Source organism: Coloeus monedula, assembly GCF_965178545.1.
Source record: "Coloeus monedula genome assembly, chromosome: 33".
NCBI classification, from domain to species: domain Eukaryota; kingdom Metazoa; phylum Chordata; class Aves; order Passeriformes; family Corvidae; genus Coloeus; species Coloeus monedula.
This window is the reverse complement of record NC_138813.1, coordinates 3416262-3438439: the sequence shown is the minus strand read 5'-3', so window position 1 is coordinate 3438439 and position 22178 is coordinate 3416262. Positions and strand designations below refer to the sequence as shown.

General features: G+C 69.0%; 5 protein-coding genes across 13 annotated transcripts; 2 read left to right on the top strand and 3 right to left on the bottom strand.

The window, feature by feature from the left end:
• The first annotated feature begins 193 nt into the window (after window positions 1–193).
• On the top strand, window positions 194–4367 carry TIMM50 (translocase of inner mitochondrial membrane 50). Of its 4 annotated transcripts, none has more exons than XR_014227169.1 (11): window positions 194–395; window positions 799–922; window positions 1227–1258; window positions 1596–1617; window positions 1797–1855; window positions 2166–2285; window positions 2523–2627; window positions 3137–3212; window positions 3292–3448; window positions 3858–3964; window positions 4142–4280. XR_014227169.1 is itself a non-coding variant. In XM_082299556.1 (11 exons), exons 1-11 carry the CDS (start codon window positions 207–209, stop codon window positions 4244–4246), a joined length of 1119 nt encoding a protein of 372 aa, XP_082155682.1. In that variant the 5' UTR covers window positions 194–206; the 3' UTR covers window positions 4247–4367. The 4 variants fall into 4 exon arrangements, 3 of the variants coding, with proteins under 3 accessions (XP_082155682.1, XP_082155683.1, XP_082155684.1); XM_082299556.1 differs by having other exon boundaries at window positions 3114–3212; window positions 4142–4367; XM_082299557.1 differs by lacking the exon at window positions 3858–3964 and having other exon boundaries at window positions 3114–3212; window positions 4142–4367.
• Window positions 4368–7965: 3598 nt separating this feature from the next.
• On the bottom strand, window positions 7966–12122 carry QPCTL (glutaminyl-peptide cyclotransferase like; the record flags this gene model as incomplete). 2 transcript variants are annotated; one of them, XM_082299559.1, is made up of 7 exons in its annotated part: window positions 7966–8135; window positions 8389–8505; window positions 8721–8820; window positions 10057–10206; window positions 10529–10804; window positions 11378–11518; window positions 11901–12122. In XM_082299559.1, 7 exons carry the CDS (start codon window positions 12120–12122, stop codon window positions 7990–7992), a joined length of 1152 nt encoding a protein of 383 aa, XP_082155685.1. In that variant the 3' UTR covers window positions 7966–7989. The 2 variants fall into 2 exon arrangements, with proteins under 2 accessions (XP_082155685.1, XP_082155686.1); XM_082299560.1 differs by lacking the exon at window positions 8721–8820 and having other exon boundaries at window positions 7974–8135.
• A 928-nt stretch (window positions 12123–13050) lies between these two features.
• Window positions 13051–15584, bottom strand: FBXO46 (F-box protein 46). Its single transcript, XM_082299609.1, has 2 exons — window positions 15545–15584; window positions 13051–14845 (listed from the first exon to the last, which is right to left on the bottom strand). The coding sequence occupies exon 2, from the start codon at window positions 14801–14803 to the stop codon at window positions 13079–13081; it is 1725 nt and encodes a 574-aa protein (XP_082155735.1). The 5' UTR covers window positions 14804–14845; window positions 15545–15584; the 3' UTR covers window positions 13051–13078.
• A 406-nt stretch (window positions 15585–15990) lies between these two features.
• LOC309583872 (glucagon receptor-like) lies at window positions 15991–20377 on the bottom strand. Of its 5 annotated transcripts, none has more exons than XM_082299705.1 (8): window positions 18217–18788; window positions 17832–17973; window positions 17034–17094; window positions 16864–16933; window positions 16677–16765; window positions 16376–16514; window positions 16213–16254; window positions 15991–16130 (listed from the first exon to the last, which is right to left on the bottom strand). In XM_082299705.1, the coding sequence occupies exons 1-8, from the start codon at window positions 18766–18768 to the stop codon at window positions 16008–16010; spliced, it is 1218 nt and encodes a 405-aa protein (XP_082155831.1). In that variant the 5' UTR covers window positions 18769–18788; the 3' UTR covers window positions 15991–16007. The 5 variants fall into 5 exon arrangements, with proteins under 5 accessions (XP_082155831.1, XP_082155832.1, XP_082155833.1 ...); XM_082299706.1 differs by lacking the exons at window positions 16864–16933; window positions 17034–17094 and adding exons at window positions 19247–19539; window positions 19615–19702; window positions 20196–20377 and having other exon boundaries at window positions 15996–16254; window positions 18217–18320; XM_082299707.1 differs by lacking the exons at window positions 16864–16933; window positions 17034–17094 and adding exons at window positions 19247–19368; window positions 19615–19702; window positions 20196–20375 and having other exon boundaries at window positions 15996–16254; window positions 18217–18320.
• Window positions 20378–20788: 411 nt separating this feature from the next.
• On the top strand, window positions 20789–22099 carry OPA3 (outer mitochondrial membrane lipid metabolism regulator OPA3). Its single transcript, XM_082299708.1, has 2 exons — window positions 20789–21084; window positions 21616–22099. The coding sequence occupies exons 1-2, from the start codon at window positions 20943–20945 to the stop codon at window positions 22077–22079; spliced, it is 606 nt and encodes a 201-aa protein (XP_082155834.1). The 5' UTR covers window positions 20789–20942; the 3' UTR covers window positions 22080–22099.
• The last annotated feature ends 79 nt before the right edge of the window (window positions 22100–22178 follow it).

Genomic DNA, 22178 nt, shown 5'->3' with positions numbered 1-22178 from the left:
CGCCAGCGCTCGCTCTGATTTGCTGCCGCGGCTTTGGCCCCGCCTTCCCCGCGCCGCCATTGGCCGCCCGCCGCGCCGCCATTGGCCCCCCGCCGCGCCGCTCCTCCCGCCGCCCACAGTCCTGGCCTCTGATTGGCTGCCCCCGTTCCGACCGCTCCGCTCCCATTGGCTGCCGCTCCCGCGCCGGCGCTTGGCCGTACAACAACATGGCGGCGTCCGCGGCGGCGCGAGCGGCGGCCTGGGGGGTCCGCGGGGTCCTCGGGGCGCGACGGGTCCGGGCCGCGACCCCCGCGCTGCCACCCCCGGGCCCCCCCGGGCCCCGCCGACCCCTCAGCGGCCCCGCCGCGGGCCCCGATACGGCCGCGGTGCTGCGGGAGCGGCTGCGGCAGCACCAGGTGGGGACACGGGGGGACACGTGGAGGGGGGGGGCCGCGCGTGGCCGTCCCCTCGGGCGGGGCGGGCCCGGGGGTCCCCAAAGGTCTCCGGCCACCCCCGAAAGTCCCCAGGGGGCTCCGAGGCTCGCGACGGTCTCCAGGTGTTCCCTCCGCAGGTGGCCGGGGACTCCCCCTCGTCCCCAGGTGTCGCCCGCTGGCCCCAGGTGTCCCCTCTTCCCCGTGACCCCCCCGGGTCTCCGCTCTGTGTCCCCGCTGTCCCCGCAGGTGGCTGGAGACTCCCCCCCAGGTGTCCCCCGGTCTCACGTGCCCCCGCACGGTGTGTCCCCCCGTGTCACCTGTGTCCCCTCGCTGTCTCCCCCCGCCCGTGTCCCCCGGCTCTGACGTGTCCCCGCTGTCCCCGCAGGTGGCCGGGGACTCCCCGGGCCCGCAGGACGAGGACCCGGCGCGGGGGTCGCTGCGGCGCCTGGCGCTGCGCCTGGGGGGGCTCCTGGCGGCCACCGGCGGGGTGGCCGTGCTCTACATCTTCGGTGCGTCCCCCCGTGTCCCCAACGCCTCCCTTTGTATCCTCCCGTGTCTTCCCGTGTCCTCTGTCCCCCGACAGTGACCCTGAGCAGTGTCCCCCCAATGTCCTCAGGTGTCCCCACAGTGTCCGCAAAGTCCCCCTTTGTGTGTCCCCAGTGTCCCCTGTCCCCCCACCCCGTGGCCCTGGTCGGTGTCCCCTCAATGTTCCGTCACATCCCCCCGTGTCCCCTGTCCCCCCCAGTGACTCTGGGGGGACACTGGAGGGACACTGATGAATGTCCCCAAATGTTCCCAATATCCCCCCCGCAGGCAGCAACGCCGTGGACGAGCACGGGGACAAGGTGAGGGGAGAAAGGGGGAGCTGTCCCCGAAGGGAGGAAATTGTCCCCAAAAAGGGTGGCAGGTCCCATGGGGGGGTCCCCTCATCCCTGCCCAGGGTGTCACTTTTGTCACCCAAAGCCCCTTTCGGCACCATCTGGGAGCAGGCAGGGGTGGGGACATCCGGGGGACATGGGAACATCAAAGGAGGTGGCAGAGGGTGACAATGACCCGGTGGGGGGAGGACAGGACATGGAGCCGCAGTGTCACCTACCTGCGAATTGTCCCTGTCCCCGGGCTGGCCCTCCCCCCTCCATGGCCCCTCCATGGCCCCTCAACGTCCCCTCAATGTCCCCACAGATTCCCGACGAGTTCGACAGCGGTGAGTGACCCCCAGGAGAGGGGGGAGGTGACACCACACCACCCCCCAGTGCCACCCGTTTGTCACCTCGGTGTCAGCCCTGGCCCCTTTCACACCCCAGTGTGACCCAAAAGGGGCTGGGACGGGGAGGGGGGACACTGTCCCCTCTGGGGTCACTGTCCCCCCCCCCCCCCCCGCAGACCCCGCAGGGATCCGGCATCTCCGCAGGACCTTCAAGTACTTCAAGGATTACAGACAGGTGGGATCTGGGGGGTTTTGGGGCTTTTAGGGGAGGTCTTGGGGTGTACTCAGGGCTCGGGGAGGCTCTGCCACCATCCCCCAAGGATTTGTCACCTTCTCTGGCCCCAGGGTTGGGGATGTTTGGTGGCCCCGTCCCAGCAAAGGGGATGAGGGTTGGGGGGGTTCTGGGGCAGTTTTGGGGGGGTCACTTCGAGTTTGGGGTCCTTGGCCCTGTTTGGGGTCCCTGTCCCCATTTGGGGGGTCCTTGTCCCCACAGGGGGATCCCAGCCTCACTGTCCCTGCCATGTCCCCCCCGTGTCCCCCCACAGATGATCATCGAGCCCACGAGCCCGAAGCTGCTGCCAGACCCCCTGCGGGAGCCGTACTACCAACCGCCCTACACGCTGGTCATCGAGCTCACCGGGGTCCTGCTGCACCCTGAGTGGTCGGTGAGTGACCACCGGACCCCCCAAACCCGGCCGGTCCCCAGGGCTGCTCCCAAAAACCCCGAAACCCCAAAAACCCGAAATTCCCAAAAACCACCCCAGAAACCACCCCATGACCAGCCGGATTTGGGGGTTTGGAGAGTTTTGGGGAGGGTTTTGGAGGCGTTTCTGGGGGATTTTGCAACATCCTGCAACATTCCCAAAAGCCCCAAAACCACCTGAATTTGCCCCAAAACCCAGCTGGTGACGGGCTGGAGGTTCAAGAAGCGCCCGGGCATCGAGCACCTCCTGCAGCAACTGGCACCACTCTACGAGATCGTCGTCTTCACCTCCGAGACCGGGATGGTGAGGACGGAATTCAGGGGGATTTGAGGCTTTCAGGGGGTTTGGGGAAGTTTAGAGGGGTCTGGGGGACTCCTGGAGGCATTTCTGGGGGCTTTTAAGGGGGGTTTTGGGAGCATCCCAAAACCTTCAAAAAGCCAGCCCAAAAGCCCCAAAAGCCACCCCAAACCTGAAGTAGAAGGGAAAAAATCATCCCTGGACCCTCCCGGTTATGGGGCTGCATTTTGGGGGGAGATTGGCGTTTTTTTGGTGTTGATTTTGGGGGTTTCCCATGGGGCTGCCGGGGGGGTAAGACCCAGAGATTTGGGAGGGATTTTGGGGTTTTTTTTGGGGGCGATTTGGAGAAGGGAAAATCCTCCCCAGCACCACAATTTTGGGGGTAGTTCAGGGATTTTGGGGGACTCACTTGAGGCTGCCGGGAGGGACGGTCACCCCCACCATCAGGAGGGGTCTTGGGGTGCGCCAAAACGACCCCAAAACCCCCTCCAGACGGCGTTCCCGCTGATCGACAGCATCGACCCGCACGGCTTCGTGTCCTACCGGCTGTTCCGCGACGCCACGCGCTACATGGACGGGCACCACGTCAAGGTCTGGGGCCTCCCGGTCCCCCCCCTGCGCCCAGCCCCATTTTGGGGCCGCATTCCCAGGTTTTGGGGTCCCCCCACAGGATATCTCGTGCCTGAACCGGGACCCAGCACGGGTGGTGGTGGTGGATTGGCGCCGGGACTCGTTCCGGCTGCAGCCCTACAACGGCCTGGCCCTGCCACGCTGGGACGGCAGCTCCGAGGACAGAGCCCTCTACGACCTCGCTGCCTTCCTCAAGAGTGGGTGAAATGTCCCGAAACACCCCAAAAATATCCCAGAAATGCCTTTAAACCCACACAAAAGTCATTCGAATCCATCCAAACCCACCCAAAATCCATCCAGACCCCGGAAGCTCCGAGGACAGAGCCCTATACGACCTCACTGCCTTCCTCAAGAGTGGGTGAAATGTCCCAAAACACCCCAAAACCATCCCGAAATACCCCAAAACAATGCCGAAACCTGCCCCAAATCCACCCAAACTCTCCAAAACCCATCAAACCCCCCAAAAACCCCTTAAACCTCAAAAAAACCCCCGTAAACACCCAAAATCCGTGTGTTACCCCATAAAATCCATGTCCCACCCCATAAAATCCATCAGAAATGCCCCAAAATCCCCCAAATGGCCCCGAATCCATGTCCCCATCGCAGCCATCGCCCTGAGTGGGGTTGAGGATGTGCGGACGGTGCTGGAGAATTATTCCCTGGAGGATGATCCGCTGGCGGCCTTCCAGCGGCGCCGGACCCGCCTGGAGGAGGTGGGGACACCCAGGGGACACCCGGGGGAGACAGGGGACACCTGGGGACCAAAATTCCAGTGGTTTTAGCCCAATTTTGGGAGCAGCGGTGGCTGGAGGAGGCGGGCAACACCTGGGGGTGACAAAGGACGCTTGGGGACTCCCCTGACCCAATCCCGGTGTTTTTCACCCCAAAAGGAGGAGCAGCAGCGCCTGGCGGAGCTGGCCCAGGGCAAGAAGCCCACAGGGGCGTTTTTGGGGTCCCTGACCGGGCGCTTCTGGCCCCGCTCCAAGCAGCAGTGATGCTGTCATCGTGATGTCATCGTGATGTCATCCGGGGCACAAAATCCCGTCCCCCCCCGCCCCCTTGGCCCCATCCCAAACCCCAAATTCCCAGATCCGGGGGGCATTTGGGGGGATTTTGGGGGATTTTTGGGAGGGTTCGGGGGGGTCCCTGCCCCATTTTGGGGCGAATAAAGGCTGAAGTGGAGCTCTGAGAGTGCCATGGTCTGTGGGGTCGGGGAATTTTGGGGGTTTTTGGGGCGGGTTTGGGGCTGAATCCTCATTTTACTGGAAGGTTTGGGTCTGAATCCTGTTTGGAGACGTTTTGGGGCGGAATCCCCCTTTTTAGAGCAGAGTTTGGGTCTAAATTCCCTGGTTAGGGGGAGTTTTGTGTCCGAATCTCCCTTTTTGGTGAGTTTATGGGGATTTTGAGGTCCCGGGGAGGGATTTGGGGTCTTTTGGGAGGGGGTTTTCTGGGGCCGGGCCCTCCTTCAGCCCTGGGGGCGGGGTTTTGGGACACTGGGCAGGGTTTGGGGAATGGGCGGGGCTCGGCCCCTACAAATGGGTCTGGGGGCGCCGCTGGACTCAGACCCCGCCGAGCCCCGGCCCGGACGCGACCCCCGGGACCACCCCCAGCCCCGGCCATGGAGGGGCCCCTCCCCCTCCTGCCCCTCCCCCTCCTGCCCGTCCTCCTCCTTCTCGGCCCCGCCCCGGTGAGGGGGAGGTCCCTGGGGGGGGGTCTGGGAGTTGGAGGGGGGGTACTGAGGGGGCGTTTTGTGGTTGCGGGGGAGGTTTGGGGGCTTGGGGGGATGTGGGGTCTCGGGGGGAGATTTGGGGTCTCAGGGGGATTTTGGGGTCTCGGGGGGGGGGGATTTTGGGGTTCACTCTCCACCCCCTCCCACCCCAGGCGCGCCCCTCAGGGGTCCTGGAGCTGCGGGTGCTCTCGGCGCGGGGGGGTCCCGGGGGGGTCTGCGGGGGTTCCCCCCCCCCCCGGTGCCGCCTCCTGTTCCGGCTCTGCCTGCGCCCCCCCGGGGGGGGCGGCTGCGCCTTGGGGGTCGCGCTGAGCCCCCCCGGGCCCCCCCCCGCGCCCGGAGCCCCCCGGACCCTGCGGCTGCCCCTCTCCTCCCCCTGGCCGGTGAGACCCTCCCCCCAAAATCTGAGCCCCCCTCAAAATATGAGAAACCCCAAAATACGAGACCCTCCCCCAAATCTGAGCCTCCCCCCCAAATTTTGTCCTCCCCCCAGGGCAGCGTCTCACTCGTGGTCGAGTCCTGGCGGCTGGAGGAGAACGGGGGTGAGGGGGGGGTCTAGGGGGTAAAATTTTGGATTTGGGGGGGGGCTGAGAATTGGGGAGGGGTCTCAGAGAGGGGGGAGGGGAGATCAAGGGGGGAAAAGAGGGGCGGGGGGGCAAAGAGTGGTCGGGGGGGGTTGGGAGGAGAAATTTGGAGGTCCCGGGTGGGGGAAATGGGGCACAAATCGGGGATTTTGGGGCGGGGGACAAACGGAGATTTGGGGGGGGGGGGTTTTGGGGTTGGGGGCGGTGAATTGGGGCTGGGCGTCTCGGGGGGGGGTCTGGAGCTGCTGACCTCCCCCCTCCCCCCCTCCAGGCCCCCCCCTGCGGCTTCTGGGTCGCGCGGTGTCGCGACAGCGCCTGAGGCCGGGGGGGCCGTGGCGGGGGGGGGCTGGGGGGGGGCTGCGCTTCGGGACCCGCCTGCGCTGCCCTTCCCCCCCCCGCGCCCCCCCCTGCGCCCTCCCCCAACGCTGCCGGAGCCGCTGCTGCGCCCCCCGTGAGTCCCCCCAGATCCCGACCCCCCCCCCGGCACCCCCCCCGCGGGGTTTAGGGGTCCCCTGACCCCCCCTCTGTCCCCTCAGGGGAGTGTGGGGGTCGCTGTGCCCCCCCCGGCGCCTGCGACAGCCCCGCGACAGCGGTGACAGCGGCAACATCCTTGGAAGCCCCGGCGGTGGCCCCGGTGGCCGCGGCTCTGGTGGCCCCGGGGGTGGCCCTGGACCCCCCTGCGGTTGCCCCAGTGGCGACCCCCGAAGCCCCGGCTCCGCCTTCGCTCGGTCGCGACCCGGAGCCGCTCCCGAGGGTCTCAGAGCCTCTTCCAGGGGTCCCGGAGGTTCCCAATGTCTTCCCGGGGGTCCCAGACCCGGTTTCGGGGATCCTAGAGGTCTCAGAGCCCCTCCCGGGGGTATCAGAGCATCTTTCAGGGGTCCCGGACCCTCTCCCGGGGGTCCCGGGAGTCCCAGATCCCCTCCCGGGGGTCCCGGAGCCGCTCCCGGCGGTCTCGGATCATCTTCCGGGAGTCCCAGATCCCCTCCCGGGGCTCCTGGAGCCACTCCCGGGGGTCTCAGAGCATCTCCCGGGGATTGCGGGGGTCTCGGATCCGCTCCCGGTGGCACTGGACCCTCTCCCGGGGGTCGCCAATCCCATCCCGGGTGTCCCGTTCCCCCTCCCGGAGGTGCCCCCCTCCCCCTGCGCCCTCGGGCCCTGCTTCAACGGCGGTGCCTGTGCCCCCGACCCCCCCTCCGGGACCCCCGGGACTCCCCCCGGGGCCCCCGGGTACACCTGCCGCTGCCCCCCGGGCTTCCGGGGCTCCAACTGCGAGCGCCGGGCAGACCGGTGTGACCCCCAGTACTGCCTGAACGGTGAGAGACCCCCAAAACCACCTCAAAAACCCCCCAAAGCCCCCCCGCGACCCCCAGGAAATCCAAAATTGATGCCCCGACCCCTCTTTTTTCTTCTTTTCTCCCCTTTTCCCCCTCCAATCCCCTTCTCCCTTTTTCCACCCAAATCCCCTTTTTCCCCATTTCCCCCCATTTTCCCCCAAATCCCCCCTCCCAGGCGGGCACTGCCGGGACTCCCAGGGCCTGACTCCTCTGTGCCGCTGCCCCCCGGGCTTTTCGGGGCGCCGCTGCCAACACAACACGGACGACTGCACCCCAAATCCCTGCGCGCACGGGGGCACCTGCCAGGACGGCCCCAATTCCTTCACCTGCTCCTGCACCCTGGGCTTCGGGGGGCCCCGCTGCCGCCGCCGCGCCGGAGCCTGTGCCCCGAACCCCTGTGCCCACGGGGGCACCTGCTTCACGCACTTCTCGGGGCCCGTCTGTGCCTGCGCCCCCGGCTTTATGGGGGTGCGCTGCGAGGAGGAGGTGGGGGCACCGCCCCCGACCCCAAAAGGCCGCGGGCCGGCCCCCCTGGCGCTGTGCGCGCTCCCGCTGCTGCTTTTGGGGCCGGGAGTGGGGCTGGCGGTGGCCAGGAGGAGGAGGGGGAGCAGCAGGTGAGGTTTTGGGGGGTTTGGTTTTCAGGATTTGGGTGCCCAGGTGTTACTGGGGCCGGGAGTGTGGGGTGAGGTTTGGGGAGTTTTGAGGTCTCCCTGCGAGTTCCAGGTGGGAGTTTGTGGCTTTGGGGTCTCTCTGTGGGTTCCAGGGAGGGATGTGGGGGTTTTGGGGGTCTCACAGCGGTTTTTGGCAGCAGGACCCCAGCGGACACTGGGGGGACCCCCCGGCTGAGCCCCCCCAGGCCAGAGCGGCAGCCCCAAAGAGCCTCGGCCACGCGGGTGAGACCCCCAAATCCCCTTCCCAAGACCCTAAATCCCCCCCAAGACCCCCAACTTCCCTCCCTTTAACCCCCCCTTTCTGTCACCCCCAGGTGTGACCCCCCCGGAGCCCCCAAGTCCAGGCAATAAATGGGAATTTCGGTGGTTTTGGGGGTTTACTTCGTGTTTTTTGGGGGTTTGGGTTTTTTCGGGGGGGGAGGCTCAGAGCTGCAGGAACTCGGCCACGAAGACCACAAGGACCTTGGCCAGGTCCTGCACGGTCGGGGGGTGCAGATTGTCCTCGGTGTCCCCCGGCGTGTGCCACACCCGTGGGAACGGCGTCGGGATCAGGTGCAGCACCGGGACACCTGCGGGGACAGCGAGGACATGGCGGGGACACACGGGGAAACCGGGGGACACCAGCGGGGACATCGAGGGACACGGGGGGGAAACCGGGGGACACCTGCGGGAACAGCGGGGACATCGGGGGACACACGGGGAAACCGGGGGACACCAGCGGGCACAGCGGGAGCTCACAGGGAGCCACGGGGGAGGCACAGAGGGACACGGGGGGACAGCGGGGAGCCCAGGGCCAGGCTGGGGACACTCGGGGACAGTCACCTCGCTGCAGGAAGGGAACGTGATCGTCCTCGACGGGCCCAGGAGCGGGGCCGAGGCGGAAGAAGGGCGGGGCCGGCGGCGCCGAGTGCAGCAGCCCCCGGTGGCGCAGCCGCTGCTCTGCGGTGGGGACATCGGGGGGACAGCGGGGGGACATCGGGGGGATACGGCGGCACCGCCACCCCCTCGCTGTCCCCTCCCTCTCTGGGTTCGTGTCCCCATGTCCCGATCCCATCCGGCCCCACCCGTCCCGGCACTGTCCTCGTCCCTTCCCCCTTGTCCCCACCCCTCCCCCCGTGTCCCCAGCCCTGTCCCCGCTGTCCCTGTGTCCTCACCGATGGCGACGAGGCGCAGGAACCAGTGGTGGGTGTGGGGGAAGTGGCTGTGGATGGCGGGGCTGGGGCCACCCAGCAGGTCCAGCAGCACCAGCAGGCTCTGGGGACACGGTGGGGACACAGGGACATGGTGGGGACATGGCCATGGGGACAGGGACGTGGGGACAATGATGGGGACAGGGACACAACCACAGGCACAGTGTCCCCTCCATGTCACCCCTGACCCCGCGGGTGTCCCCATGTCACTGACCATGGCAGTGACCTCTGACCCCGCGGGTGTCCCCATGTCACTGACCATGGCAGTGACCCCTGACCCCGCGGGTGTCCCCATGTCACTGACCATGGCAGTGACCCCTGACCCCGCGGGTGTCCCCATATCACTGACCATGGCGGTGACCTCTGACCCCGCGGGTGTCCCCATGTCACTGACCATGGCGGTGACCTCTGACCCTGCGGGGTCTCCCCATGTCACTGACCATGGCGGTGACCTCTGACCCCGCGGGTGTCCCCATGTCACTGACCATGGCAGTGACCTCTGACCCTGCGGGGTGTCCCCATGTCACGGACCATGGCAGTGACCCCTGACCCCGCGGGTGTCCCCATGTCACTGACCATGGCAGTGACCCCTGACCCCGCGGGTGTCCCCATATCACTGACCATGGCAGTGACCCCTGACCCCGCGGGTGTCCCCATATCACTGACCATGGCGGTGACCCCTGACCCTGCGGGTGTCCCCATGTCACTGACCATGGCAGTGACCTCTGACCCCGCGGGTGTCCCCATGTCACTGACCATGGCGGTGACCCCTGACCCTGCGGGGTGTCCCCATGTCACTGACCATGGCAGTGACCCCTGACCCCGCGGGTGTCCCCATGTCACTGACCATGGCGGTGAGCTCTGACCCCGCGGGTGTCCCCATGTCACTGACCATGGCGGTGACCTCTGACCCTGCGGGGTCTCCCCATGTCACTGACCATGGCGGTGACCTCTGACCCCGCGGGTGTCCCCATGTCACTGACCATGGCGGTGACCTCTGACCCTGCGGGGTGTCCCCATGTCACTGACCATGGCAGTGACCCCTGACCCCGCGGGTGTCCCCATGTCACTGACCATGGCAGTGACCCCTGACCCCGCGGGTGTCCCCATATCACTGACCATGGCAGTGACCCCTGACCCCGCGGGTGTCCCCATATCACTGACCATGGCGGTGACCCCTGACCCTGCGGGTGTCCCCATATCACTGACCATGGCAGTGACCCCTGACCCCGCGGGTGTCCCCATGTCACTGACCATGGCAGTGACCTCTGACCCTGCGGGGTCTCCCCATGTCACTGACCATGGCGGTGACCTCTGACCCTGCGGGGTGTCCCCTCGCCGCCATCTTGGCCGCCAGGTGCCGTGCCCCGTACAGGGAGTCGGTGGCGCTCCAGTCCCCAAACGCCTCCTCCCCGTCCAGGAACAGCAACTGCAGCGTCACCGGCGGGTCCTGCGGGGACACCGGGCCCGTCACACACCTGTGGCGCACCTGTGGCACACGTGTCACACCTGTCCGGGTGGCCTTGGGTGTGGAGGGACCGTGGGGGACACAGGTGGCCAGTGGGGACCCGGGTGAAGGATACCTGAGGGGTGCCCAGGAAGAGCCCAGGTGACCCAGGTGACCCCCAGATAGCCCAGGTGACCCTCAGGTGGGCCAGGTGACCCCCAGATAGTGCAGGTGAGCACTCAGGTGGCCCAGGTGATCCCCATGTGACCCCCAGGTATCCCGAAGGGTTTCCAGGTGACCCCAAGCGATGTCCAGGTGACCTCACCTGTCCCTCCCGCCGCCGCAGGTGTGTGTCCAGCGCGCTGGCCAGCTCCAGCAGGAGGGCGCAGGGCACGGCGGCATCAGTGGCACCCACGAAGGTGCCCGTGGGCAGCACCTTGGTGTCGTAGTGACAGGCCAGCACCAGGCGCCGCGCAGCCACCGGCGCCGCCGTGGCCACCACGCTGCTGAAGGTCACCTGGCCGCGCGGCGTGGGCGCGGTGAAAGTGTCCAGCTCCAGGTGCCACCCGGCCCCGAGTGACCGCAGGTGGGACAGGATGTGCTGGAAGAGGGGGTGGGGACACGGGGTGGGGACACGTGGGGACATCGCTGGGGGGATGGTTTGGAGGGGATTGGGGGGAATTTGGGGGAGTCAGGAGGGGGTTTGGGGGGTTCTGGGAGGCCTGGGGGGACTCGGGAGGTCTGGGAGAGGTTGGGGGAGAAATTGGGGGGATTTGGGGGCAATTTGAGAGCGATTTGAGGGGATTTGGGGTTTGGGGGAGACGGGGGGGGGGTTATGGATGAATTTGGGGGAGTCTGGGGTGGATTGGGGGAGGTTCTGGGTGGATTTGGGGTCTCTGGGGGTCTCCAGGTGGATTTGGGGTTTACGGGGGGGGTCTCCGGGTGGACTTGGGGTCTCTGGGGGTCTCCGGGTAGATTTGGGGTTTGCAGGGGGGTCTCTGGGTGGATTTGGAGTCTCTGGGTGGATTTGGGGTTTGCAGGGGGGTCTCTGGGTGGATTTGGGGTCTCTGGGGGTGTCCAGGTGGATCTGGGCTTTACCGGGGGGGGTCTACGGGTGGACTTGGGGTCTCTGGGGGGTCTCTGGGTGGATTTGAGGTTTTCGGGGGGACCTCACCTGCCGGGCCGCGCGGCTGCCGGGCCCCCCTGGGACCCTCTCATGCAGGAGGGGCCGCAGGAGGGACCCCCAGAGCCGGGCGGGGTCCAGGTGGGACAGGAGGGTCCGTAGGGCTTGGTCCGAGGGGGGGCCGGGGGCGTCCTGGGTGGGGAGGGCACCGTCTGAGGGGTCCCCGAGAGATCTGGGGGAGACTGGGGGGTCCTGGAGGGGTCTGAGGGGTCCCGGAGAGGTTTTGGGGGTCCTGGAGGGGTTTGGGGGTGTCTCGGTGTGGCTTTGGAGTGTCCCGGAGTGGTTTTGGGGGTCCTGGAGGGTTCTGGGGTTCCCCCGGGGGGTTTGGGGGTCCGGGACCCCCCGGCATCCTTCGATTCCCCCCGCCCCGCTCCATAACGGATCCCGGGGAGATCAGGGGCTCCCGGGGGTCCCGGTTGGTCCCGAAAGGTTGGGGGGAGCTCCCGTTAACCCCCCCTTCCCCCGTTAATCTCCTCCCCTCTCCCCGTTAATCCCGACCCCGCTCCCCGCTCACCGGGCCGGCTGTTCCGCGTTCCCCGCCGGGCCAGGCGAGGAAGAGGACGGCGGCGGCCGCCAGCAGCGCCAGCACCGGCAGCAGCGGCCGAGCTGGGCGGGGGGGCCGCGGGAGGAGCCCCCGGAACGGGCCCGGCCCAGGGACCGGGAGTGGCACCGGGACCGGGCCGGGACTCGAACCCGCGGCCCGAGGGCGGCGCGACCCGGCCGGGGCCTGGCGCATGGCGGGGGCGGGGCCTATCGGGGGCGGGGAACACGAGGGCCAATCGCTGGTGAGGGGCGTGGCCTGGAGGGGCGTGACCGCAGGGGGTGACGAGGGCGGCGGGGATTGGGCGGGGGGCGGGGCCTGACCGCGGGGCCACGCCCACAGCGAGCGACACGGCGGGAACACGGGGGGACACAACGGGGACACGGGGGGACACGGGGGGACACAGGGACACGGGGGGACACAACGGGGACACGGGGGGACACCGGGGGACACAACGGGGACACGGGGGGACATCGGGGGACACGGGGGGACACAACGGGGACACGGGGGGACACAGGGACACGGGAGAGACACAACGGGGCAAGAGGAGGGGACACGGGGGGACACAGGGACACGGGGGGACACCGGGGGACACAACGGGGACACGGGGGGACACAGGGACACGGGGGGACACCACGGGGACATAATGAGGACAAAACAGGGGGACACAATGGGGATATGGGGGGACACAACGGGGACGTGGAGGGACACAAAGGGGCAAGGGGAGGTGACACAGAGTGAGACAATGGGGACTCCCTGAGGGACGCTGTCCTTCGCAGGGCCACCGGCCCAGCTGGGGTCATCACCATTGGGTTGATCCCATTGTCCGTCATGGGGCCACCACCCTGCATGGGAATGTCACCCTCCATGGGGCCACCAGCCCAGCTGGGGTCATAGCCATTGGCTGTCCCCATTGCCTCCGTGGGGACACCACCCTGGAGGGGAATGTCACCCTCCACAAGGCCACCAGCCCAGTTGGGGTCACCCCCATCCCTGGGGACACCCCCAGCCACCTCCACCCCATCCTCCCTTTCCCCCTCCACACTTCCACACTCGACCATTCCATTCCTTTTTTTCCATCCTCTTCCACAGCCCCTCCCATCCCCAAAGTGTGTCCCCAGAGCGTCCCCCAGAGCTGAGACATCCGTCCTTCACCTGCCGTCCTCCCTGCGGCCGGCTGGGTGCACCCAGTTGTTGTCATGCAGCCCCGTCCGGCAGCCGGGCGCCTCCCGGTCCGGCCGCCGGCAGCACATCCAGTAGGAGCGGCCATAGGGCAGGTCGTGGTGGTAGGGCTTGGGGTGCCAGCGGCACAGGGACACGTCCCCGCGCTCATAGCGCTTCTTGCACTGCTTGCAGGGGTCGTCGCGGTACAGGGGGTCGCGGTTCCAGCGGGAATCCGTGGCCTGCACGCCGAAGGTCTCGATGATGGACTTGAAGTAGTGGCACGAGCACTTGAGGGCGGCCAGCGCCTGCGTGGGCAGGTAGCTGAAGATCTTCACCATGACGTGCTCGGGCAGCAGCAGCATGTACTGCCGCGGCTCCAGCAGCCGCTGGATCTTGAAGCGGATCTCCAGGAAGTCGTGGGACACGTGCCGGTACAGCCGGCACAGCGCCGGGTCCCCGGCCGCCACCTCCCGGCCCGGCGCCACTGCCGTGGCCACTGCCGGCTCCTCGGGCTGGCCGGGCAGCAGGAAGAGCTGGCCTGGCGGCGGCGGCTCATCTGGCAGCCGCACTGTCTCCTCGGTCACCTGCTTGGCGCTGTCCTTACCGAAGAACACGCACTGGTCCACCACGCCAGTCACCACCACGTCCACATGGAAGCCAGACGCACAGTCCCGCGGCGCTGCCGGCCCCTCGGCAACACCAGCGCTCGGCTCCGCCGCCACTGCCTCCTCGGTGCCGTCTTTGTCCCCTTTGGCGGCCAGCAGCAGCTCCACGCCGGCGCGCGCTGGGCTGACCAGCCGGTACAGGTCGCAGGTGATCTGGTCCTTGGCGCCCAGCGCGCGGGGACGCTCGGGGACAGCGCTGGTGGCCGCGGTGGCCGCGCGGGGTTCGCGCCCGCTTGAGATGCGGAATGCAATCCGCACCTCGCCAGGCCCTGCCGCTGCCGCTGCTGTGCCCGGCGCGCATTCGGTGGCGGGGCCTCCCCGGCACAGCCCGTTGGGCCGGGCCCCGCCGTGCTCCCGGTGCTGCTGCTGTGACTCGAACTGGGCCACAGCCGCGGCCACACGCCGGCACTCGGGGCCGCCCGGTGCCTCCAGCAGCACCAGCGGCGCCGGCGCGTCGCAGGGCCGGGGCAGGCTCTGCAGGGCCAGCGCCGCCCGCCGCTCCACCAGCGCCACCATCTCCGCCACCGACAGCAGGTCCGGGGCGTCCCCAGCGCTGTCCCCAATGGCGTCGCCCGGGGCGTCCTTGGGGGTGTCCTTAGGAGGGTCCTTGGGGGTGTCCCCGGAGCTGGTGGACCAGGGTGGGCTCGGCGCGGCCTTGGGGTCGTGGCAACGCCGGCGCCGCTTGGCCTTGGAGCTATCGCTGCCCCAGTTGCCCTTGACCTTCATGGTGCTGGCACGGCCGCCGGTGCCGCCGGTGCCGCCGGTGCCACACTGGTGGGCCACGAAGAAGGCCACCTTCTCCTTGGTGTTGCCCGGCTTGATGACGTACCACGTGTCCAGCAGCACCCGCCCGTCCTCGGCGGCAGCCGCCGGCGCCGGGCCGGGCTCGGAGGGCTCCGGGGGGGTGTTCTCGGAGGGGCGGCAGCCCAGGGACTTGCGGGGGGCTGCGGGGCCAGCTGCGGCGGGGGCACATGGCTTGTTCTGCGAGAAGGTGCCGAAGGGCCGCGGGCACCACAGCTGCAGCTGCGGGAAGGCGTTGGGCTCCATCAGCGCCGCATGGCACGGCCACGCCGCCGGGGCCGCCCGGGCCTGCGGAGAGACGACCGGTGAGGGCGGGGGGGGCTCCGGGGACACTCAGGGGACCCTCGGGGACATCGCGGGGCTGCTCCCCCCTCCCACGCGCGGCGCAAGCCCCGCCCCCGAGCCCGCTAAGCCCCGCCCCCTCACGCCCCGCCCCCCTGGAGGCCACGACCCGCCCGTTTAACGCCTTGCCCCCGCGCGCGCCCGGGCGGCGGCCAATCAGCGCGCAGTGCTCGGGCCATGCCCATATATGGACGGCGGCGCGCGGCGCGGCGGGGGCGTGGCCGGGGCGATGGGCGTGGCCTCGAGGGGGTGTGGCCTTAAGGCCCCGCCCGCACCGCGCCGCGGTCCCGGTCCCGCGTGGGCCCGGGGGGGGTCGGGGGGGAATCGGCGCCAGTGTTCCGCGGGGGGGACGCGTTACCGGGCCCGGCCCCGCCACGGTGGGGCCGCGAGGACACAACCGGGCCCACCCGGCGCACCTCGCGCGTCGGCGGAATGGCCCCGTTCCCCCGCGCCGGTGCTCGGTGTCGCACCAGGATCCCCCCCAAGCCCCCGCCGTCCCCTCCGTTAGGCCCCGTGGCCGCTCTCAGCCACCGACCCGCGGGCTGGGCCGCTCCCCGGGACGTCCCGCGATGCTCCGCGTCCACGTCCCTCCCCCTCCCGCGCTGGCCGGGCCCCACCCGGTGCCGCCGCCCCTCCCCCGCTCACCGGGCAGTGCCGGGCGCGGCCGCTCCGCCTCTCCGGCCGCTTCCGGGGTGCCCCGCCGCGCCTGCGCTCGTGCCCGCCGCCCTCCGCGCCTGTGCCGCGCGGGACATCACGGGAGCTGTAGTTCGCTCCCGCCGAGCTCTGGGCCGCTGCGCGGAGTTTCACGGGAGTTGTAGTCCTGCCGTGATGTTCGGCGCTGCGCCGTGGGGCATGTTGGGAGTTGTAGTTCCCCCACCACCTTCCAGTATCCCCCCAGAAGCCCGCAGTGCCCCTCCACAATGGCTGCACAGCACCCCTGGGGGTTACACGTTTTTTTTTATTTCTGAGGGTACAAACCTGAGGGCCCTCGTGGCCCTAGCGTTTCAGACCCCCCCCCCAAAATCAGGAGGACACCCAAATCCCCCAGATTTTGCCCCAAATTGCCCCAGAACCGCCCCCCCCCCCAACCCCAAACTCTTGGAGGCCCTCAGCAGCCGCTCTCAGCCACTGGGTGCTGCCCCTGTCGGGAGTGACCCCTCCGGGGGCCCCTGGGGGGGCCGGGGACACCCAGACGGCACCGCTGCCACCCCCGGCGGACCTCGGCCTGCACCTGCGGGTGGCATGTCACGATATATGGCGGCATCTCGTGATACACAGCACCGTGTTGCGACATGCCCCGGTTGCGGACACACCTCCTTGTTGGTGAAGCAGTACAGGATGCTGACAACCAGGCCCTGGGTGGGGGGACATGTGGGGGGCCACCCGATTAACCCCCATTAAACCCTCATTTCAGCCCCCATTGTCCCCCTTTTTTGTCCCCTCATTGTCCCCCCATCATCTCCCGTGTCCCCTCACCTGGGCCGAGGTGAGCAGCAGGTGGAGGCAGAGCCGCGCCAGCCTCAGGCCGCCGCCTCCTTCGCCCTCCCCGGCCAGGGCAAAAACCACCTCGTGCACCCCGAGCAGCGGGATCAGCGTCAGCGTGGAGCGCGCCAGCCTGGGGACACGTGGGGACACGCGAGGACACGGCTGGGACATGCCCAGGGAGATCTGGGGACACCCCCAGGGATGGGGAACCCTTGGGGACCTGGTGTCCCCACCTGTCCCGGGAGTGTCCCCACATCCCCGTGATGCCCCCACCCGTCCCTGGTGTCCCCACCTGAGCCGCGTGTCCCCGCGGGACACCTGGTGTGCGCGCACTTTGGCCACCAGGATCCGGACGATTCGCATGAACACCACGAAGTTCACCTGGGGGGTGGAGGGGACACAGGGGACACCTGCAGTGACACCTCCAGGGTGAGGTGGGGACACTGCCACCCCCCCTGCCCCACCACAATGTCACCCACAGCGACAGCCACCAGAATGGGACAGCGGATCACCCACCACACCGCCACCTTCTCGTTGCGTTCCCAGCACCTGCGGTGGGGGGACACGCTCAGCCCCTCCCACCTGTGTCACCATTGTCCCCTGGAGGAGGGGACAATGTGGGGACAAGGCAGGGGACAGGTGGCCTCACCCCTCATTCTCGTACAGGTACCTCAGGACAACCCAGGGGACCACGAAGACCACGGGGACACCTGGGGGGGACACACCTGGTTAGGGGGACACGGGGACACCGGGGGACACGGGGGGGGGGGGGCACGGGGGGACATGGCAGGTCACAGAGGAACAGGAGGTGACACAGGTGACACGGGGGACAGCAGGTGGCGCAGAGAGGGACATGGGGAGACTCGGGACGGGGCACGAGAGGACACAGGGCTACACAAAGCCGCAGGAGGTGACAGGGGTGACGCGGTTACACAGTGACACAGGTGACACAGGTGACACAGGAGACACAGGCGACACCGGCGACACGTGGCGCACCCCAGCCGAGCAGCAAGAAGGCGGGGACACAGCGGCGACCCGAGGTGGCGACGAGGAGGCGCAGCAGGAAGAGCCCCTCGGCCATGGCCCACGCGTAGTTGGCGCCCACGCAGTACTGGGCCAGGCTCTGCGCCACGCGACACGCGGGGCCCGCCTGCGGCGACACCGCTGTCCCCTCCCCGCCCCGCGGGAGGGCGGCCCGGGGCGGCCCCGGCCCCGCGCGGCCACGGGGAGCGGGTGACACCCGCCCCCGGGGATGTCCCCGAGACCCCCGTGGATGTCCCCTTGTGTTGTCCCCCTCCTCCCCATGGGTGTCACCCGCTCCCGTGGGTGTCCCCGAGACCCCGTGGGTGTCCCCGTGTGTTCCCCCCAACCTCCCCGTGGGTGTCACCCGCTCCCGTGGGCGTCCCCATGAGTGTCCCCGTGGGTGTCCCCTGCCCGGGGTGCCCACCTGCATGCCCAGCAGCTGCAGGGGGTGGCCGTGGCCGTGGCCGTGGGGCAGCAGCGCGTCCCGCGTGAGGATGGCGCCGGCCCGGAGCGCGAAGGACACAAAGAGGTTGGCGTGGATCAGGTTCCGGGTGCAGCGCAGGCGCCTGCGGGGACAGGGATACGGCCACGGGTGACACGGACACGGGGGACATCCCGTGGGTGATACCGACACCGGGGACATCCCGTGGGTGACACCCCCGCGGGGGGCAGCAGCGCCCAGGGGTGCCAGTGCCCCGAGGGTGCCAGTGCCCCGGGTGTGACAGTCTCAAGGGTGACACAGCCCCCCAGGTGCCCCCAGGTGTGACACAGCCCCCAGGTGTGTCACAGACTCAAAGGTGTGTCCCTACCTGAGCAGCAGCAGCAGCAGCAGCGCCACTACCAGCGCGACAAGGGACAGGGAATATCCCACGGTGTAGAGGAGGCGGAACTGCTCCAGCAGCCACGCCTGGCGCTGCGGGGACACGGGGACACGGCAGGGGGACACGGGGGACACGGGGACACAGTGGACATGGCATGGGAACGGCACGGGACACGGGACACGGGACATGGCACAGCATGGGGACAGCAAGGGACACGGCAGACATGGCACAGCAGGGGACACGGGACGTGACATGGCGCACGGGACACAGGGCACGGCAGGGGACATGGCACACGGCAGGGGACACGGGACACAGGGCACGGCACAAGGCAACACACGGTGTGACACATGTCCCGGCACAGCGTGGCACGAGGCGCCGCGGAGTGTCACACGGTGTCACACGGGGCACAGTGTGACACAGGCAGGGCACAGCACGACACGGGGCACAGCACGACACGGGGCACAGTGTGACACACGCGGGGCACAGTGTGACAGGGAGCACGGCACGACACAGCCACGGGCACATGGCACCTCCCAGCATGGTGGCTCCCCACGGTGTCACCCCACTGTGTCCCCCTGCTGTCCCCTACAGCGTCACTCCCCCGTGCCCCACCACGCTGCCCCCACCGTGTGCCCACAATGTCCCCGTGCTGTCCCCCGATGTCCCTCCGCGATGTCCCCTCGCATCCCTGCCCCCTGTCCCCTCGCGCTGTGTCCCTGCACTGTCTCCCCCATGTGCTTGCGGTGTCCCTGCCCCGTTCCCCTGCTGTCCCTTTCTGTCTCCCTCTCTCCCCACCCACAGTGAGTGTCCCCTCGCTGTCCCCCCTCTGTCCCCGCGCTGTCCCCCCTCTGTCCCCGCGCTGTCCCCCCTGCTGTCCCTTTCTGTCTCCCTCTCTCCCCACCCACAGTGAGTGTCCCCTCGCTGTCCCCCCTCTGTCCCCGCGCTGTCCCCCCTCTGTCCCCGCGCTGTCCCCCCTGCTGTCCCTTTCTGTCCCCCTCTCTCCCCGCGCTGTCCCCACCTGCAGCGGCTGCACCTGCGCCAGGTCCTCGCACTGGGAATTGTCCTGCCAGGGCCTCCCGCTGTCGTCTATCACCCAGCGCCCGTCGGGGCCGCAGCGCCGCGCCACCACCCCGCCCTGCACTGTGGCACCGCTGTCACCCGCTGTCCCCTCCCCGGGGACTCCCGGGGCCGCCCCCGCGTTACCTCGGTGGTACCAGGGCAGGTACCAGGGGCAGGGGACAGTGGCGGTGCTGTTGGGGACAGCGTCCCCCCAGCACGCGTAGAGGTCGAAGCTGCGGTTGCAGACGGGTCCTGGGTGGGGGGGCGTGGGGAGGGGTCAGGGGGGTCCTGGAGTGTCCCCGGTGTCCCCAAGGTGTCGCCACTCACCCGGGGCGGGCGGGGCCAGGCGCAGGTGCAGCTCGCAGGCCTGGCGGTACTGGCGCCACGCGAGAACGGTGGCCTGGGCGGAGCGCTCCTGGGGGAACAGCGGGGACATCGGGGGGACATCGGGGGGGACATCAGCGGGGACAGCAGCGGGGACAGCAGAGAGGACAGCAGCGGGGACAGCAGCGGGGACAGCAGCGGGAGCCGGAGCAGGGGACATCGGCGGGGACATCAGCGGGAGATGGCGGGGGAAGAGAGGTGGACATCAGGGACAGCGCGGGACAACAGGAGACAGTGGGGGGGACATCGGGAGAGAGCGAGGGACAGCAGAGTGACAGAGTGGGACATCGGGACACAGTGAGGGGACACCGGGGGACATCGCGGGACATTGAAGGACAGTTGGCGATAGAGAGGGACATCGGGGGACAGCGGGAGAGCGTGGGGGGACAGCGCAAGGACAGCAGGGACAGCGGAGGATGACGGGGGGACATCGGGGACATCGAGGGATGGGGGGCATTGGAGGACAGCGGGGGACATCGGGGAGACTTCAGGGGACATCGGGGGGACTCGAGGGGGGATCTCACCTCTGCTCCATGCGGGCCATAGCTCAGCGGGGCGGGGGTCGCTGCCCACTGCCCCATGGTGGCTCCTGGGTGGCCCTGGGGGGATCCAGGTGGCCCTGGGGGGTCCCGGGGTGTCCCCTACCCTCCGTCCCCCGGTACCGGCTCCGCGAGTGGCTCTGTCACCCTCGGGTGACACCGGCACCGGCTGGGACCGCCCCCGGGAGGGGCGGGGGGCGCGCGGGGGGGGCGCGGGAGGAGCCTCAGTGTCACCCGCGGGGTCCCAGTGCCACCCAGGTGTGTCCCAGCATTCTCATGGGTGTCCCAGTGTCCCCCACAGGTGTCCCAGGGTCTCCCAGTGTCCCCCAGTGTGTCCCCCATTGTCCCCCAGTGTCCCCCTGTGTCCCCCAATGTGTCCCCATTGTCCCCCAGTGTCCCCCCAGTGTCTCCCAGTGTCCCCTAATGTGTCCCCCAGTGTCCCCAAGTGTCCCCCAATGTCCCCCAATGTCCCCCCAGTGTCCCCCAATATGTCCCCCATTGTCCCCCAGTGTGTCCCCCATTGTCCCCCATTGTCCCCCAGTGTCCCCCGGCTATGTGGGCGTGTCCCCAGGAGAAGGGGGCGTGTCCCTACGGAGGGTGTGCGCGCATCCACCAGGGGGCGCCACCAAGGGGGGGGCGTGTCCAAACCTGAGGCGCGCCCCCGCCTCCACACCCACGTGCGCGCCCGCGCGTGCGGCGTGACGTCATCACCGCGCGCCCCCCGCGCCGAGGATGGTGGCGGGCGCGTTCCCGCTGGCCAAGCTGCTGACGCTGGGCGCGCGCCAGCTCAGCCGGCCCCTGGCCGCGCGCATCAAGGCGGGGGCGCGCGCGTCCCCCTTCTTCCGCACCTACATCTGCCTGCCCCCCGCCCAGCGTGAGTGACCGCGGCCGGGGAGGGGTCACGGGGGGCGTGGGGACACCTTGGGGACGTCGGGGGATACGGGGGGACCCCGCCCCGGACCCTCCTTCCAGCCCCATATCTGCCTGCCCCCCGCCCAGCGTGAGTGACAGGGGGCAGGGAGGGGTCACGGGGGCGTGGGGACACCGGGGGACGTGGGGGGGACGCTGCTCCAGCCCCTTCTTCCGCTGCTTCGCCTGCCCAGTGTGAGTGAGGGCAGGTAACAAGGACGTTGGGGACACGTGGGGACGCTGTGGCAGGGGGCTGGTTTGGGGGGTGTCTGTGGATGGATTTGGGGGGGATCTGTGGATGGGTTTAGGGGGGATCTGTGGATGGGTTTGGGGGGGATCTGTGGATGGACTTGGGGGGGATCTGGGATTGGTTTGTGGGAGATCTGTGGCTGGACTTGGAGGGGATTTACGGCCAGACTTAGGGGCGTTTCTGGCTGGGTTTGGGGCTGTCCGCACCCGCCTTTCGGGGGTCCCTAACCCCTTTCTCTCCCCCCAGTTTACCACTGGGTGGAGATGCGAACCAAGATGCGCCTCCTGGGCTTCCGCGGGGCGGCCGTGAAGCCCCTGAATGAGGACGCGGCGGCCGAGCTCGGGGCCGAGCTGCTGGGGGAGGCCCTGGTCTTCGGGGTCGGGGGGCTCTGCCTCTACCTCGAGTACCTGCGGCAGGCGGGGCAGAGCCGGCGCCGCGAGGAGCACCTGGAGCAGACCCTCAGTGACCTCCGGCAGGGCCTCGAGCAGCTCCAGAGGGACCTGGACGAGCTGCGGGCCCAGGGACGTGCCCAGGGAGGGGCCGGACACGCCCAGGGAGGGGCCGGACACGCCCTAGGGAGCTCAGGAAACGCCCCTGCCCAAGCTGTGATGGCCGCTGCTGGGGCTGGCCCCGCCCCCGCTGGCTCTGGACACGCCCCGGTGGGCTCTGGACACGCCCCTGTCGCGACAGGCCACACCCCCACGCATTAAAGCACTTTTGGTGTCCTGCTCGCGGTGCCTTTGAGGGGCGGGGCTCTGGGGGGTGGGCGCGGCCGTTCGGGTGTGTCTGGTGGGGTGGGGTCGGATGAG

Coding starts and splice junctions, on each gene's coding strand:
- FBXO46 (XM_082299609.1), bottom strand. CDS start 14,803: ATGGAGCCCAACGCCTTCCCGCAGCTGCAGCTGTGGTGCCCGCGGCCC.
- OPA3 (XM_082299708.1), top strand. CDS start 20,943: ATGGTGGCGGGCGCGTTCCCGCTGGCCAAGCTGCTGACGCTGGGCGCG. Junction 21,085..21,615: donor CTGCCTGCCCCCCGCCCAGC/GTGAGTGACCGC, acceptor CTCTCCCCCCAG/TTTACCACTGGGTGGAGATG.
- LOC309583872 (XM_082299703.1), bottom strand. CDS start 18,768: ATGCTGGGAGGTGCCATGTGCCCGTGGCTGTGTCGTGCCGTGCTCCCT. Junction 16,934..17,033: donor TACCTGTACGAGAATGAGGG/GTGAGGCCACCT, acceptor CCCCCACCGCAG/GTGCTGGGAACGCAACGAGA. Junction 16,766..16,863: donor CCATTCTGGTGGCTGTCGCT/GTGGGTGACATT, acceptor TCCACCCCCCAG/GTGAACTTCGTGGTGTTCAT.
- TIMM50 (XM_082299556.1), top strand. CDS start 207: ATGGCGGCGTCCGCGGCGGCGCGAGCGGCGGCCTGGGGGGTCCGCGGG. Junction 3,213..3,291: donor TGGACGGGCACCACGTCAAG/GTCTGGGGCCTC, acceptor GTCCCCCCACAG/GATATCTCGTGCCTGAACCG. Junction 3,449..3,857: donor CCTCGCTGCCTTCCTCAAGA/GTGGGTGAAATG, acceptor TCCCCATCGCAG/CCATCGCCCTGAGTGGGGTT.